The 18,860-nt window shown below is 34.8% G+C and overlaps 1 protein-coding gene across 1 annotated transcript in view; it reads left to right on the top strand.

Moving 5' to 3' along the window:
- The window catches only part of LUZP2 (leucine zipper protein 2), a 151,178-nt gene that overhangs the window by 119,708 nt on the left and 12,610 nt on the right, over positions 1-18,860 (top strand). The window contains exon 9 of the mRNA XM_030950207.1: positions 1-119. This exon is cut by the window's left edge and continues 43 nt beyond it. Coding sequence (XP_030806067.1) covers positions 1-119 — 119 coding nt within the window. The remainder of the gene's footprint in view (positions 120-18,860) is intronic.

Raw genomic sequence — 18,860 nt, 5'->3', positions numbered from 1 at the left:
TGTCTTCTGTTCTGCGCCACCAGCCTCCCACCATGAACCTAATCCCTCCAAAACCAGCTGGGAAGCTGACTACTTCCTCAAAGGGCTCCAAAGTCCCATTTCAAGTGACAAGCACCAAGGTATGACTTCACTCTTGATTGGGGTTTTATTTTAACACCTTTGAAAGTTTGTCCTGTAAGACCATCAAACTGAAACTAAGGAGGATTTCAAATTCATTGGAAGATTACGACAAATTTTGAAGATAATTCTAAGACTGTTTCTGATGCCAGTAAATTGGTTTTGTAGTTAGGAAGCAGCTGCATTTTACTAAGTAACAAAATTTTATCACTTGGTAAATGGATCATGTCTGCATGACAAATCTACAGTGAAGATGGATTTGCATTTAAAATAAATGAGGGTGCTGATTCATAGGATCATTTACCTGTCAAGCACTGAAAGTGAGTTTGTGGTAATACAGCACTAAACAGTAATATGGCATTGCTTATCATGGTTTCTTTCAGTGGAAAAAAAATTATATCAAAAACCATAAAATAATCTGGGACACCCAAATCAAAATTGCCAAAATGGATCAATTAACTTGACAATAGGGAATAGGGAATATTCCAGTCTTGCAAGATGACAAGGGCAGTTTCAGAGAAAGCATGAGGAAAGAAAAAGATGAAAACTGGTATGAGTCAATAAATTCAAACATTATAATACAGCCAGGATTCACACTGATTAACAACTGTCCTAGTAATTTTCATCTCCAGTGTTGCATTTTGCTCCTGAATTTGACTGATTGAATAGACAGATCTAGAAGAAATCTGTAATTTCAGTGAAAAGGAAGTGTTACAGAAGAATGACTGAAGGACACTTCAATGTCCTCCTTTCATTACAAAACTGAAATAAAAATAGGAATTGCTAACTCATAGCCATTTGCAATTTATATATGGCAGCTGTTGGTATTTACTGTTAGTGCATAGGCTGAAGCCAAAATTAGTAATCTTTCTGTGTGTAATTAAAATACAATTTCAGAAAGCAGAATATAATTATAAAACTGGATATTACATCACTTCTCTTAAAATTATTATTTTTGGTTTATTAATAACTGTTTTGCAGGAAGAAACCATCATTCCCAAAAAATATTACCTCTGGAAAAAAAGCGCTGTATTAATTATTAGCAGCACATGGGTATGATAGTGTTCATTTAGATTAAGCTCACTGGATCTGTGCTCTACAGGATGGCAGACTTTTCTTTTGTAGGTGGTGCAAGCTGAGCAGCACTCTGGGATCTCAGGAGCATGTTGTTCCTCATTAATGTGGCTGTAGAATTGTTTATCTTGCCCTTATTGTCCTTTTCTCCAGGTTGGAAGTGTTCATGCCTGTGTCATGAGAGAAGTACTGAAGGCTAAGGGCCAGCTAGACAGCTTGTTTAACATTGGTCTAGGGTCAGAGCCTTTGGAGAATTTGGGGTTACACATAGGGACATGAGAATACAGAATAAAGATTAGAATTAGATTTTTGTTATTTGACCGAAATACAGAGTACTCTTCCTTCTTTTTTTTTTTTCAATTATCATAATAGATTTTGTGTTTAATGTACTTGGTAAAATGTGTCAGTACTTCTGTGCTTTAGCCTTTTGAGAAACCAGCCTCTGCATCCAGAAGTGCTTGACCAAGTTAATCTGCTTCTTAATAGGCAGTTCTCATCTTTCTCTGCACTTGGCATATGCCATGAAAATGTCTGAAAGAATAATGGTGTGCAAACCTCTTCTTCCACACATTGACACCTCATTCATAAAGATCTGTGTATTGTCTGTGATTATAAAACTAATGGAATCTGCTACTGTGAAAAAAGTTGGTAAAGAATCATAGTCAGTCACTCTCTGCACTTGAGCTGTATATGTGTTTTTTTATTATGACACCCTTTCTTATATATCTTCTCCTTGGCTTTTTTTTCCCTTTGACAAACACCAATTCACTCTTAAATAAAGATGCATAGCTCTCTTTTACACTATTATTAGATTTGCATAAATATTTTGATACAGCAGGCTAGTATTTGGGGGGAATATAAATGTATGTGATTAATTAAATGTGTTATCATGCATAAAAGTGGGAACTTAAGATGAGCAGCACTTACACGTCTTGTCATGTCTGATAAGCAGCACTTTCACCTTCAGGCAACAAATGATAATTTGTCTGGTAAATATCTTAAGATATTCTCATCCAGCCCAAAAATTACTTTCTAAAATGGCAAACTTACTTTAAACCCATGGAAGGATAAATCATACAGTGTATGACAGCTATACCACTTGGGGGCAATTATCCCTGGGATGGGGTTGCTTCCTCATTAAAAAAAAAAAAAAATTCCAAATAAGTGGGTTGTATATTTGTATTCATTATTGGTAACCATGATACCTGAGAGCTTGTTACAGATATTTAGCATGAGAACCTGGTGTAGAAAGGATAACAAGAAAGCAAGTTGCCACATTTCTTGAAAAGAAAGTACTTGGGCATTTTGTTTTTTCTGGAGAGTGTGATATGAAAAAGAATAAATTAGGTTTAAAGAACGTGTGCAAAGCAGGGCATTATTAAGCGCCTGAATCAGTGCAAAATAAAGTTGTTGTTCTGGATAGTTCATTAATCTGGAAAATTGTGTAGTAATGAGAAATTATTACATTTAAATCAAGGAAAAGTAATCTTAAAGTGATCAAAAACAGTATAAGTCTGAGGTCTGCTTTTTGACATGTCTTCAATAAATTAATATTTGCAGAATAAGAATATAAAACCCAGAATTTACTATGTTAATTGGCACTAATATTTCAATTCAAAGCCATTTTTCCTGACATGTACCTGTCTTAACACTGGTGCCAAAAGTACACATTGACAAATGGATTTAGGGCTCTGTGCATACAAGCTCAATGACACAACTAAAATCAAGCATAACCAGAAAGCAGATCATTAATCCTTAACCATGAGATTTTTATCTTTCGGTATTATTGACTATTGCTTTTATTATATACTTTCTTTTGCACTGTAATGTCAATAACTATTCCATGTTCTGCCAGTGGAAAATGCTACCAGACTAGCTAAGAGTTGGATCTTTTGTTGTAGCACTTTTCTTGCCTCATTCCCATTGCAGAGGTGGTGATGAAAGAGAAAAATGAGAACAGAGAGGACTGCAACTCTGCTTTCCTTTTTATCCTCCAGGTGAATGCCTGAGGACCTGGATACTTAAAGAATGTAGTTTATGGATGGAAATCATAACACTGACTGGGCTGCCAGCCCTGGGGAGTGTGGTTGGGGTAGTCAGAGAATCAAAGCACTGCTACTGAAGACCTAGTGATGCATTTTCTGCACTTAGTCTTGGCATGACAAAAAAACTCTGTGAATTTATGTGGAGCTAGTGGAGAGATTGCATTCTTACTCCCTTTTTATTAATTCCTCTTTCTGTAAAAGGTTAACATTACGCCTTAAACAAACCAAAAACTGTAATAATATCTTTGGCTGTGCTGTGTAAAGATACCTGTACTCCAAATACAACAAAATGAGCTTTAACAGCACTGTGGAAAATTATTGGCAAACCAAAATCAATTGATTTTCTTTAATAATCAAGGAAATTCTGTTTCCAGTACTGAGCTTCAATACAAAAATCATGGGGAACACAATGATACCAAAATATGGGATAGCTTGTTCCATAGTGTTTTTTCCAAATGCAAAAACATTGTTCCATATATTCCCCAAATTAATTTCTTGTTTATAAACACCCTGCAGGCTTTGTGTATTTTGTGAACTGCACTATTCTAAGAGTGAAAATGCACTTGAATTTCAAGCAGTAAACAATAGCACCCATTCCCATATTGTACATAGCATAGGTTGAAAGACAACCTATGAATGCCACATCAGATTCCTTGTATCAATGGAGAGAATACAGGCTGAATGGAATGGGACCTGATGATCTCAAAGGTCTTTTCCAATCTAGTTAATTCTGTGATTCAGTAATTCTGTAATTCGGGTTCTTATTCGAAAATAGTTGTATGCTCACAGTTGGGGCTAAAAATAACATGTGACCTCATAACTTTATCAGAAGTAAAATCTAACAGGCACAAAATATTATATATGTGGTTTTGCATTAGATATATATAAGAAACATCTAGATATGGTGCTTGGGGACATGGTTTGGTGGTGGACCTTGCAGTATTAGGTGGTGGTTTGACTTCATCTTAGAGGTCCTTTCCTACCTCAGTTTTCCTGTGTTTCTGTCTATGGCCAGCTATAAGTGACCAGCAGGAGTATTGAGGGCAGTGTATGGATTTGTGCTCCATTTAGGTCTTAGGAGTCAGTTGCTGGTACCTCAGAACTTACTGACTTCTGTTGCCTCCTGCTTCACTTTTGCCACAGGTAATGATGCCACCAAAACCTGCAGTTTCAGTGACCTGTAGATCGTTGTGTTTAACCAGGGGATTAGAAAACTGTAATTAAAAAGAAAAAAAAGGCAATTACTGAATGTAGAGTCAGACACATTCTATACTGTGCAGTAATGACATGCAATCATATAAGCCTTTCCTAATGCATAAATACGGGAAGAATAAAATGGCATTGAAAACCGACGCTATCCATTGCTTTAGGATTTAATTTCAAAGAAAAAGGAATACATGTCTCCTATGATACTTACCTCAGAAATGTCAGGTGCTGTGAGTGTCTGTAAGGCTAATGGGGAAAGAATTTTGTTTTTAAATAAATAGAAGGTAATTTAACTGCAAATGCATGCATGACTTATTTATTTGTGTAAGTCTCTCCTATTCTGCTTTTCATAGCTGCCTTTGGGCTAATAGAGTTTTATTCTCATTATGATCATCTAGATGGCAGCTATAATCCTGTATTAATGTTAATGGTGGTTCACAAGGGTATGGCAACTCCTGCTCATGTCTTTTATTTCTGAAATTTACATTAGATTATGTTTTTCCTGTTGCCTCATTCCACAGAACTTTTCCTACAGCCCTTTTTCTTCTGTTCCTAATTTTTAATAAAATTTGAATACATGCTGGAAAAATGTTTAACACCAGAGACTATGAAATTGAAACCTAAAGCTCTTTGGGTTTATTACTTACTCTACAGAAGTCTTCATTATTAGTACATTATATTGATAGTGAATTAGCTTTAGAGGGTTTTTTTTTTCTTCAACTGAATACAATCAAGGGAAATGGAAATAAGTACCTGGTATCTCTTATTTAGTCTGTTACACATATACACACAATTTCCTTTTCCTTCAAGTTTTAGTGGCATGATCTTTATTTAAATTTCATTAACTATTTGACCTCACTCCTCCTTGTTGCAGAGTGTAAGTAGCCCGTTACTCCAGGGTTCAACTCTGAAATTAGCAATGTGCTAATGGGTTAAAGAGGTAGCTGTTAATTGTTAACTGCTGCACTTTTTGTGGCTGTTAACTGCAGATCTGTTTGCCTGTAAATTAAAATTATTCCATATTCTCACTCCAAATACCCTTTTTTAATTAACTCTTTACCCCTCAGATGTTTCAATAAAGTCTCCCATACTCTATTACATAATATGTCTCAAAATACTGTGGATTACAGCTTGACAGTGGTTGAGAAGGTATACATATATACAAAATTTAAATTTCTTAAGAAATGTTTTGTTAGGTATGGTGAATGGTCTCACATGGAGCTGTGGATTAGCATTTACAGCATACATCCAGTTTACCTAATTTTGCTTCAGTCTAAAGCCAGGACCCCAAACTAGAGCAGCCTCAGGCTTGCTGTGATGCTCAGCAGATTTCTGGACAAGCTTTTTCTCTATCAGAAACAGAGAAGAGCCCTTAATTACTTTTCAGATGTAATTATTTTAGACAGATCTTTCCTCACCTACTCACATCAAATGATTTTTCAAAAGTTTTTCTTTTTTTTTTCCCTGGTGACAGCAGAGATGATTGGTAAATGTGCACTATTTCTAATTTTAGTTGAAGTTGCATTAGCAGAAAAATAGTAATATATTTTTCATCTTTTGGCTTTCCTAGGTGATGTGTTTGTTACATGTTCTGTTAAAAAATATGTGCATGTGAGCAATGACAATAAGACTGAATTTATGTGTCTTTGCAGTTGCACATTAGTAACCCCATTTCCTTTTTTTTTAACATTAGAAATTTTTTCTATGGATGTTCTGTGTAAATGAACACAGAAAATGTGCAGAGGAGCTAACAGATAATTTAAAGTGGTTTACAAAATAGTGTGTAATTTTGAAAGTACTCCCAAGGGAATTTTGCTAACCACAGATATATTGAAGATTTATTTGAAAATTATTAATGCATGTATCCTTTATAAAATATGTATTATTAATCTTAGAAAGTTTGCCTTGATGTGTGTATAGGCAGCCAAGTGGGAAACATTAGAGAAAGTTAAAATTGTTTTATGTGAAAACAGTTAAGATCCTTTTCTTTGATTTGAGCAAAGATGTGGTTTGGAAAATATTCATTTAAAAAATACTCATTGAGCATTTTGGCCCGTATTAGGAGTTTTCTAGTAATTTGATTAGAAGTATTGCATTGAATCATAAGGCATAAGAATTGAGGAATGAACTAGTGATTAAATCCAAGCCATTTAAGTTCAGTTTAGCCCTGAGCAATGTAAAATACTACTTACTGCCTTACACCTGGAATCCCATCATCTTCCAAAATTATTAATCTCCCCCTTTTTCTACATTTATTATTTTGTGCAGAAACAATAATAGATAAAATGCAAAATAAAAAATAGTAAATTAAATGTCATTTAGTCTGTAGGAATGTGCTCTCATATAATGGAGAAGCAGACATTCATTTGCAACAAAAAACTTCTAACATCAAGTGTATTTTGGTTCAGATCCTTGAAGGTTATTTGGATGATGCTAAAATTGAGTATTTGAAGCAGTGGAGTAATATAATTAGTTACTATTAAATATTTAATCATTACATATTTGGAGGTAATTTATAAATTGTTTACTAAGTCCTTTTTCTCTCATATTTTTTGAAAGACAATAGTCTGTATCTCTGTTGGTGGATCTGTTGTCATGTTATTATATTGCCAGGTAATTTTTTATAAGTGCAACTGTTTAGAAGGGACTTAAATAAACAGGTGTGAAAAACGCCAATCACTTGTTTTTAAATTTTTAAAAGTTTAATAATAATAAAATGGTTATAAAAATAGCAATATAATTAGAGTAATAATAATTTGAACAATTTGGATTAGGACAATACGAGACAATAAAAACAAAGAGTTACAGACAGTCTGGGTACCTTTTCTGGGAAACAGAAGCCCGAAAAAGGACCCACGTTAACAGAGGATTAACCCTTAAAAGCAACAGCCTGTTGCATATTCATACACCTCATACATAGTGCATAAATTCCATTCAAACACAGGATTCTGTCTGGTCAGTGTGAATTTCTTCCTCTGAATCCTGACGGCATCTTCATGGCTGAGCGAGGCAGGAAGAAGTTTGTTTGTTCTGATAATGGAGCAATAAATTCTCTTTCTCTGAAAGATTCAGGTGTCCTGTGGCTGCTATCTCAGTGCAAGTCCTCTCTTGAAAAAAGTACCCTATTTAGCATAGTTTCTATTTTAACATTATGTTATAACCTAAAACTATATTTAACACATTACTTAAGAAAATTAATACAGCATTACTTTCTAACACAGCACATATAATATTCATTTTAATATTTGCGAAAAGCCAATCATAAAATAGGCATTTTTCACACAGGCAAGTAGAGGGATTTTTTTTAAAAGTTTCCTTTACCAGATTTAAATCAATAAAAAAGCCTCTTTTCAAGCAGAATTGCAGAAGAAAAGTCAAAGCCTCAAAAGGAAAAGCACTTCTCCAAGTGACCCCGTTTATGGAATTCAGGTCATGGTTCAGAAGGGCTCCAGATTCACCAAGCTGCTCTTCCTAGGGTCTGTACCTCATCCAGGGTTGAGCATCTTTGGCTTTGTCTTCCTGGAAATAGGGATGTCCATGTCTGTGACTGTAACTTCAATAGCTGTTTCATTCGTTTGGGAAGACTGTAATTGCCTATAAATGTATTCTGATGTGTATTATTGCTGCTCTGAGTGTAAATAATGTTACACAGTGTTCATTATCCCGTGGATAATTGCTTTTTCCTTTATGATGGCTGTAGGAAATGAAGAGTGTTGTTGAATGAATGTGTTTATTAGGTGGTTTCAGTTTCTTAAGTATTATAACATCAACCTCCCACACACAGCTGAAGATGCCAAGTATCTTAATAGTTATAGAAAAGAAAGTTCCTTTTCCTACAAGAAGGGTGCCTCTTTTACAGAAGTGGTGGGAAAACGAAGCAGTAGGTGTATTTATACACGTAGTTTATATATACATATATTTGCAAGAGCATATACCCATATCTCTAGCAATCCTTGAGCTTTGCATCTACAAAGTACTAGGTACTTGAACTTGCCCACTCTAAAAGAAAAAATGATCTAAAAATATAGCTATTAATAAGGGAATGTGAAATTACAGGATTAAATATAATCTAATAAAAGTAACTGACTTATAAAAACTTACTAACAAGTTTTTTTATCTAGTAATAATATTTATTATATGTTTGAGTATTCAACAAAACGGTATGTTTTCAAACCTGATTAATTCTATTTCCTTTTCTTTGTGTTTCAGTGACAGATAAATTTTAAAAAGACATCTAGAGTTACTGCTAAGCAAATAATAATTAGAAGAAATCTGAAGTGAAATGATCCATATAAAGTGAGCTAACTTTATTCTGGCATTAGACATAAGTGTTCATAAGCAAGCCACTAAAAAGCCACTCACTCTCTGATGCCATATTTTGGAATCACTGATAGTTGCTTTATGCTGTGAATTTTTAATATCCTCATACACATTAAGGACAGAAGAAACCCCTGTGGACATCTTGTCTCACCTGGAATAGTATTTGCCACAAAAATTATCTATACAATTTTTGATGTATGCACCTTGAAAATGTATTCTACCATTTTACCCCTTGTATAAAAATTCCTACACAATGCTTTCATCCATGACCTCAGTAGCAGAAATTCAGCAAAAAAGGAGCTATAGGCATGTAAATCAGACCTTTCCTATTTTGCATGCTGATACCCAGTGTAACAGAAGTCCAGATTTTGCCTGTTAGTACATGGACATTCATTATGGAAAAAAAAACAAATGGAAAAAATTACTAAGTAACTCTGAAGTCCAATCAGCTAGACAGAATTCTAACCATCCCTTATTCTCTATTAACCTTAACCATATTTTGGTTTTTAGATATTAAAGATTTGAACAGATAAGATTTTACAGTAAATTCCCTTAGGGAATAATTTAGCATCTGATATTGTATCGTCATTGCTGACTACTCCTAGTGCCACCTGACTTTGCTGTCCACCCCATTACTACCTATTATTCAAATAGGTGAGTCAAGCTCTTTCTAAACACATGGAATGATGCAGTTTTTATTTTTAAAAGCCTGCATGGAAATGTCTTTCCCTGTCAAGCCAATATATCAACACTGAATTCAGTGCAGCCCTGGCAGATTACACACTGGCATGTAATCCAGGCAACAGCCAAAAACAGTGAAGAAAAAGGACACATCAAGTGTCAAGCCAAAAAACTTAGGCCAAAGTTACTAGGAAAAATGTGATTAAACAAACAGTGTTGAAATAAACATGTTAGTAAACACTGCCTCTATCCCTTGTAAACCCTGCCAGCTGTTTATAATGAAAATTTTCACTATCTTAATGAAATCTGAGTTTAGACTGCCTTTCATTTTTCATATTTACCAGAGGAATCATTAAGCACAGAATCAAGAACAATGGAAAGGTTTGAAAGGTAGAGATATTAAAACTTATGGTCTCCTGATTATAGTCCTACATTTTTATTTCATTTTCCTCATTCATTTAAGATTTTATAATGACAACTACTTGCTTAATATTTCACTAATCACTTAATGCAAAGGGTCCTAGGAGTACTGTGCCATTACATGTATTTTGTAGAATGGCTTTAAAACAAATTGTATTTATGGGAATACAAATATAGATCTTGAGGTTTTATAATAGGATCTAAAACTTCTACACCCATCCCTAAACATCTGTGAGGTACTTCAAAGATTATTGCCTAATACCTTCAGTTTCTTTACTCCCTTTTACAGTGAAGCTGCATTTAGTTCATGATGGGTTCATTTAAGACTTAAAACTTTTTATGTGTCACATCTCCTATATTTTAGCTCCTGATGTGAAGTCTACATGTGTTTAAACATATACATTCTGTTTCTTCTTGAAAATACAAAATTTCTTATTCAGCCCCTTGTTATAAATTCATGAATTTTGCCATGAAAATGTGGCTGAAATTTCAGTCACTAGGTCAAACTAAAATTATTCTGGCGTCAAATAGGATGCTTATTCTGTATTTTTGAATTGCAAGATCTTTATTCCTGGTCTAAATGAAAGATATTTTTTATTATTATTCATTGTTACCCAGATCTGTGACCAGTTAAGTGCAATTAGAATGAAAAATACCAATGGTTACATGTATTTAGGTTTCTTACTGTCTTTATTTATCTGTACTGATTTCTGTATTATTGTCTTTCTGATCAAATAGTCTGGCTTTGAAGTAGCACTGAAATTTCACAATCTGTTTTGCTTTGCTTGTATATGGCAGTTTCTCTGTGCTTGTACAGCAAACAGCAATGACTCTCACACAGCATGAAGAAAATCTGTTCCTCTGCCAACAACAAACTTGTCATGAGTTTTTGGACACAGCTGTTCTAGGAAGAAAAATTAATAAGAGGAAAATTATTCAGTCATTTCGCTGACGCCAATATTGTGAAACTGTTTTAATCAATGAACGTTAGATTAGGGATGCCTCTTCCCTGGGTCAGAATTCTATCAGCTGCTCATTTAATCCAACAGAGAAAAGCAAAAAAATGTTTTCAAATATGCATACTGTATATATAGAAATTAGATAGATAGATAGATAGATAGATAGATAGATAGATAGATAGATAGATAGATAGACAGACAGACAGACAGACAGACAGACAGATCTATCTGAAGGAACCAACTGCCTTCCTCACCATTTCTAGTTGTGAATGTAACACCATAGTTTGGACTGTCATAATAGCAATAGTTGTATCTCTGAATCACGAGACATTTGGAGGAAAAAAGTGTGATTTTTGTGGTTCCATGCTTCGTCTTCCTTCATATTTCTGTCATGCTATGGCAGAACACCCCCTAGAAAATCACAAGGGTAGACAGAAAAGTTTAAAGTCTAACTCCCACTGCAGATCAAGTGGAAGGAAAAAGTGAAAAATCATCACAAATGCATGATTTTAAGATGAAACTAGCCTCTGTAGAGTTGCATAAAATTGTTTCTGTGTGTATTTAGAGCCAAAAATAGCAGAAGCACATCGCCTAGCTTTTTTAAAAAGGTATTGACTTGCATAAAATCCTGTTGAAAGGCAGTAAAAGTGTTACATAAATACCAAGAGCAATTTAACTTTGCCAAGGTGACCCTTCAGCTGCAGACAATAATACTGTGCTTAGATATTTGCAGTATATTTAGTGTACTATATCACCACGCTAATCTCAGATCTTCAACTACAGCAAGCAAGTCTAAATCTCTGTCAAGCAGACATAACAACCCCAGCCTGTGTCCAGATACATCATTTAGAGATTAAAATGTATATATTATTTATTGAAGTTTTGGTGCTTGGTTTTTTTTTTTTCTCAACGTTTTTTGCCTGTGTCCAGATACATCATTTAGAGATTAAAATGTATATGTTATTTATTGAAGAAGTTTTGGTGATTTGTTTATTTTTTTCTCTCAACAGTTTTTTTCCCCAAAATGCTAGGAGGTCTAGAGAAATGTAAAATACTAATGGGATAGATATCATAGCTTATGATGCAAACATAATACAAATGAAAGTCCAGGTTGTCTCTGCTGCTATACAGTTTGTATTGTACAAATGATATGCAACCTGTGCTTTGCAGTTGGATATTTATTCATTTTTTAAATTTTATTACAGTGTATTTCTAAAATTTTTCTGTTCCTATGCAGAATGTAAACCACAGTTTACTTGCCATCTTGATTTTTATTTCTTCCCATTTTTTTATTTATTTTAGATGTGTGAAGTCTCAGGAAGCCAAAAATGGATTCATTCATTTTTCATGTTCAGGGCCTGAAAGAAGACTCGTATGTGTTTATGATGAAATTATTTTTATATTTTGCCATAAGATTCTTAATTTTGATGGACTGCTGTTTCACTTTTTGCTCCTGAGTAGGGTAAAGGCTGTAAAATGCAAGATGGGCAACTGAATGAAACAAAGCTCTATTCCTATTATTTGCACTAATCAATTGATGCTGCATTTTGCCATGCAGTACTTCTGTTTTTTCATTTATCAAATCAGGGGCACTGTTTACTGCAAAACACAGTAGGTGAGCCCTTTCAAGCATACTGATTCTTATCAGATCCATGCTTTTTCATTGTTCCAAATAGGTTTTGATTGATGTGTCAAGCTAGAACTGAAGACCAGGAGACAAGAAGAAGACATTGCCTGAATATCTGCTGTTGTTAGTGACATGCAGACACGTTATCAAAACATATCATATTTCCTTTAACTTATCATTTGTCTCCAATGCCTCTTTCATTTTCTTCCCTTTTTTAACGTTGCTTATGGATGCCCTTTCCCTTACATGCTTTCTGCCATCTTGTCCTTCTTATCTGGGGTTGTGGAAGGTTGGTTGGAGGGGTGAGATTTTGCTTTGTTTTGTTTATTTTAGTGAGTAGCACTATCTAGGTGATGAATTTTCAGCTACTCCAAGGCTCTGATTTGCACAGGTCAGTCACACAGTGCTCCATATCAATTTTTGAAATTCTTTAGCTATTCTGACTGCTGAATTGCTTATGAATGTGGGTTGGTGTTTGCAGGTGGCAATATAAGTAGGTAGAAAGTATAACATCCAGAGCAGTGGGAGTGTTCTGGAGGTACTGGGAGTACCTGTAGGGGACTCTGCAGTCTTGTTGCATATTCAGGACTATAGTATTCAAGGCATATCGGGGAAAAATAATTTCAAATAATTTTTTATACTTAGAAAGTTCTCCTGAATAAAAAATATTGTGTAATATATTGCCAGACAGTAATAGAAGATCCTGAAATCTGAAGTTTGTATTCTGAAATGAGACTTGAAGGACACTTTTGTTACTATCAGGAAGAAAACCATAGTAGAGCTATCCTGCCTTTAAAGAAATATTATAAAAGTATTGATATCTAAGTGCTTTTTTGTCAGAGCTGTAGCAAAGATAATATTCCACAGAACTGAACCATCAAATAACTACAGGGGATCAAAAGTAGATACAGCTTTCACTACATGCAAAGCCAGTTACTTCTCAAGTTGCCCCAATTTTTTATTTGACTAAGGAAAACAACAAATTAAAACTTCATCATTTAAATAGAAGGATTAATGATATGCATGACAAAAGTTTATAATAAAGTCCCTTGAAAGAACAATAATTCAGGAAGGTCTTGATAAGTTGTGTGGGAAATCCAGTCATATTTCTGGGTGAGCTACATAGAGCCTTCAGTAATAAATGTAATTCTTTCCTTGCCATTTAGAGGTTAGTCTGCTTTTCCTTTTATCCAGGTATTATATGCTGAAGTATATTTACTGCAGTAAAATGCCTTGAAAGCAATTTAGGAATGGTATGTCTATGCTCTTAAATGTATCCAACAGCATATACATGCCTACACAATATAAAAAGTTTTTAGGACCCTGTTCTCTTGAGATATCTATGCAAATGATGTCCATGGGCCTTAGCAACACACTATCAGATTAGTTATAAAAATGGCTGTGGCATATCTTTATGATAAGCAAGTGACCCAACTACAGTGCCATGAAATCTGAACTAGGACTCCAATCCTGTAATACTACACAAACATTTTCTTTAAAGCATGTGCCAGGATGGAAAATTATTCTCAGGAAAATGTCAGAACAGAAGTGTCATAGAAAAATCCTGCATTTAGGGATTAAACAAATAGAGGCAAGGAAAGTCTTCTAGAAAGCCCTTCCCTTTTTGCAAAGGCAGTGAGCCTGCTCAGCTTCCACTGAAATTGCTGTGGTTGTGCTTAGGACTTTCAGGACCAAACCCCAAATGTGTCATTAACAGCTTCCCCACAGCAGTAAGCTCTTCTCCAAATCCATAACATGTATTCAGATCCTACATTGCTACGTCGTTAGAAGCAGCACTGCCTTTTGGCCAATATTTTATCATTAGCCCAGCTGACTTCAAAGCACATGAATTGAGCAGCAGTAGAGCATCTCTTTTACCTGTTAAAGTCAGAAGACTCCTGATGTGTAATGTAGTAGCATCTACCTACAGAGTAGTAGAGATCTTAGAGGACTTCATTAAATTTTTGAACTGGATTATTTGAGGTGTAATTTAGTTGTTGTTTTTTAAGGCACAAGCTTTTGTATCTTGGTATACATTCAAAATGTAGATGCTTTTCAAGAGAGACTTTTGTCCTCTTTAATTATCAGCGAAATGATTAAAGTGAGACAGAAGCTGTAGACAGCTGTGGGAACACCTACCTGGTTACAGATGATCATAGAAAGCAAATATTTCCCCAGTTTCACTGGTTGCTCTTGTGGAATAAAGTGTTGCTGATGGTAGGACTGAAATCTTGTATTGCCTTTTACTGACAAGATGTAATTTCCATTTCCATGGACTCATTTTACAGATTCTTACATATGTACAAATTTTAATCTGGTATTTATATTAACATATTTTGATTGAATTTGCTACATGAAGAACAATTTTAGCAAAGGAAAGCATGTTTGGGTTTTGGCAGAATGATAAGTCAAGTGTGCTTTAAATTCACTTTGCAATTACATCCTCTAAAAAAATAGAGCAAGTAAACAATAGCTTAGTAACTACAGGTAATAAATGAGACATTTGGAAGACATAAATTACAGAGCACAGGTGCTCTTATAAATGGTATTATTTGGAAAATTTTAATGTTCAGTGGCCCATAAAGATGAATAGCTGGATTTTGAGGTGGTGTTGTGCAATTTCAAGAATGTTGGAATAGCATCTGTTTGCAAATTTCAGTAATTTTTTTTGTAGTAGAGTACTTCCACATGTGTGTAGCTGCAGCTCTCAGGTCTGTTATCTGCAGATAATTAAAGATGTCTGGTTTTTTTAAGAATATTTCTGGTAACTGCTCAAAGGTGTGTAGCAGTGGAATTGCCCTGTACACAGCACACACCTGAATATCTTCCATGGTAGGCTATTAATAAATTACAAACTTTTACAGGTTAGTTCTCTTATCAGCACACTGTATCAATCCTCACTTTAAATTATTTATTTTCTTTGCTTAGTTTGTTTTTAAGTAGTAAGGAGGCACACTTTCAAGTATGTGTGCACTATGCACTACTTTGAACAACTTGGATTCTTTTTTGCTGACCATTGTTAATTAAAATATAATTTGGGCTGTAAATGTTTAATCTCACTAGGCTACAAAACTGTGTGACATGTGGGGTTCTATTTAGTGGGAATTTTTGTGAACAGCCAGCCTAAACAACTGACTCAAATTTCAGATTTTCATTGTCTCATATATTTCATACCAGCATACGCTATACAACAAGAAGATGATGATGTTTTGTCCACAGTTTAATGTAAATTATTTATGACTTCTACGAGGTTAGTACAAGGAAAACATATTTCTAAATTCTGTTTTCAGTTAAATAATTTTATCTCTTTCTCTTGCATAATCTTACCAGAACTTTGATTTGTTTCCTTTTGTTTATTTTTGTCTAAGTATGTAACTTAAATAGTCTCTCTTTTGTTTTGGCAGTTAATAGAAGTAAATACATCATTCTGACTCTGTTGAAAACTGAGGTACAATGAATCATCACAAAGATACTCTTGTTGATCCAGAAAAAAAAAAGGTTGTATACATTTTCACAAGGGCTTTCACACCCTCAGCTGCATGAAAATAGAAATAAGAAACTGCAGTTGTTCCAAGGAAGTGAGGCAACTGAAAGTGTTGGTTTAAGGTTCAGTTAGAAAACTGAAATTATCTCAAATATGCAATGCTTTCAAAATAAGCGGTATTAGAAAAAAACAGCAGAATTCCATGCACAGTTACAAACACATGGAATTTCTTTGTATGTGTAGCTAGGCATTTTTAGAATTGCATTCCTCTCTTGTGAGTCTTTTCTCCTTTACCAGACCCTTGCTGTCCTGGAGGCACTTGGGTGTAAACTTAAATACTCCAAATAGTTAATAGACTTCCACTCCATACTGTAAATGCAAATACATTCTGTATATTACTAGTGGCAGGTGGCCTATTATTATTTTTATTTTCTGTTTCTGGGGTACTTTCTTATCTTTGAGCACATTTGTGAGTTTGTTGCATGTTGTGCTGGACTACCCCAGAAAGGATGCTTTGCTCTGGTCTCTGACAGAGACTGACATCCTCCACCTCGCTGCAGTTCAGGGATAGTTCATCCTTTCTGTATGTGCTGGCTTTCATAGAGAAAAGATGTTCAGTTAGCTGTGAGATCCTCTGGTTTGAGGTGGTTAGGATCTAGTTTTTTCCCCCAAGGAGACTTAAAGTAGAAGACTTACTAAGTAGGAAATACTACAAATAGTGTTTGAAAACTTCAGTATCTTCCCTAGCTCTCGACAAATAAAACTTTTAATTATTTTTTTCTTTTAGAATAGTATTTTTCAAGAGATAAAGGACCCCAGAAGACTTACAAAGCAAAAATGTAAATTAATAATGTATATAATGTCCAACAGAATATACTGCTATGAGGCAGTTGCATGTATAAGGGGAAGTTCTGCACTCGTAGATGAAAATAATTATTCAGGAAATTGACATCTAGATATGTCATCTATCATCCCAAATGAACTATTTGAAAGGAAAGTCCTTTCACTTTGATGGATGTTCAGCTATTTGAGATCATTGTGGATGTTCATCTTGGAGAAACGCCTTTATAACCAATACAAACATCTGTGAAATGTGAAGAAAATGAAATGTGATCTTCTGGTATCCATGTTGAATATATCCTAACAGTTTCTGCTTCTAATCAGAGTGGGGTTGTTCTAGAATATTCACAAAACTTAGACCCATGCTCAATGCTGAGTGTTGACATAAAAGTAAGCAGCTATTTTCCACATTAAAGATAGTTGAATACAGTGCAAATTGGGGAAAAAATGAAATAACTATAATGACAAAGATGCTTCCTTTAGAAACAGTATGTAGAAGTTTAAAGATCTTGTACATTATAGGATTTGCAGTCCTTTAAAAGGAATTGTCCTATAAAATAATATCTGTAGATGTGCATTAAACAGATATAAAAACTAAAGTATGTCTTTCCCACTTACTATTGAATAATATTGACAATGCAGTAGAGAAAAGCTAGTTATCTCTACTCTAAAACATGCCAAATATATGTCTATACATATCCAATGACCTTCACTTATAGAAATATAAGTAGTAGTAGTAGTAGTATTACTGGTTTTTGTATTGACTTTTTTTTTGCATGGGAGTTACTGTGGAAGATTTTTAATCAGGATATAAAGAAAAGAAATCTTTTTTTAATAGATATACATCAATATATCAATATATACATATCAATTACATATTTGTCTGTGAATTCTGTTGTGGAAAGGTATAATAGATTCAAATACTTTACAATGTCTCGAGTTTGGAATAAGGTGTTCTTTAAGGTCCCGTCCAACCCAAGCCAGTCTATGATTCTATGAAACTTGCAGGGCTAGGAGGATAACTCAAAAGTCTAAAATACACTTCAAAATTATGTGAACTTTTGTAATTGGAAATGATGCTACTCAAGAAGAGTGAAGGAAAAGGTTATAGGTTTAGCACCTTTTCCTTGGCCAAAATTAATCTATGAGGCATGAATGTGGCAGCTGGCCTGTGTGTGTACAGCCATGGTTTCCAGGAGCAGTCAGAGCTGACTTTGGAGAGGTGATATTTCCAGCTCTTGATTGATGCACCTTGCCCAGAAAAGCTCTGGCAGCTTCATCCACTTGCTATGTACAAAACTGCTTGGTTTTTACAGCAAGTGCTACAGATTCTTGAGCAACCTGTGACCTCCTAGACATGACAAAAGCCACTTCCATCTCAAAAGAATAAGACATGTCCCAGAAGAATACAAAACTGAGTGTGCTGAGAAGTGGGGATGACTCCTGCCTAAGCTGTTCCTTATTTTTAGCCTCTTGGCAGACCATCTGGTTAGCAATCTTGGTGGAGGTTGGTGAAGAGAAGCAGCCCCAGTCCAGGGGGATCTCTCAGGCTGGCCTCACTCAACATGCCAAACAGATATCAGGAAGTGCAGACAGGTGCAGCTGCACACCCAAGACAGGCTGACAAGTCTTTGCTGTAGGTAGTTTTTGAATGTTTGCAGTTTGGGTCCATGAAATCTTCAGTAGCAAAAAATGTGTTTCTGGACAAAACTCCGTGATTTCAGTATTTGAAGTTCATCAAAATGGGCATATCAAAACATTGCCCATCATTAGAGGAAAACCATCATGGGCATAATGAACTGGGGATTTTTTGGTCCTTGGATATCATGAACTTGCACTCTGCCAGCAACTGCTTAGTTTGTTTGCTTACATTGAAAATGCTGTGCAATCCTTCTGTTAGATCAGTATAAGTGCATTTTTTTTTTTGTTAATGTGGAAATTGATTTATCACTAGAAGCCCTTAGTGTAGAAAAGATTAATCTGTGACTCCCTAAGTAATAGGGAAAAACTGCATTGATGTGTTGGAAGGTTGTCTGGCAAGTCCTGTTCCTAGCACTCTGGCATCTCACATAAAAAACTGCTGACTA

This window comes from Camarhynchus parvulus, chromosome 5 (genome assembly GCF_901933205.1).
Source record: "Camarhynchus parvulus chromosome 5, STF_HiC, whole genome shotgun sequence".
NCBI lineage: Eukaryota > Metazoa > Chordata > Aves > Passeriformes > Thraupidae > Camarhynchus > Camarhynchus parvulus.
Note: the sequence above shows the minus strand (reverse complement) of the source record. Positions and strands in the feature narration are given on the sequence as shown.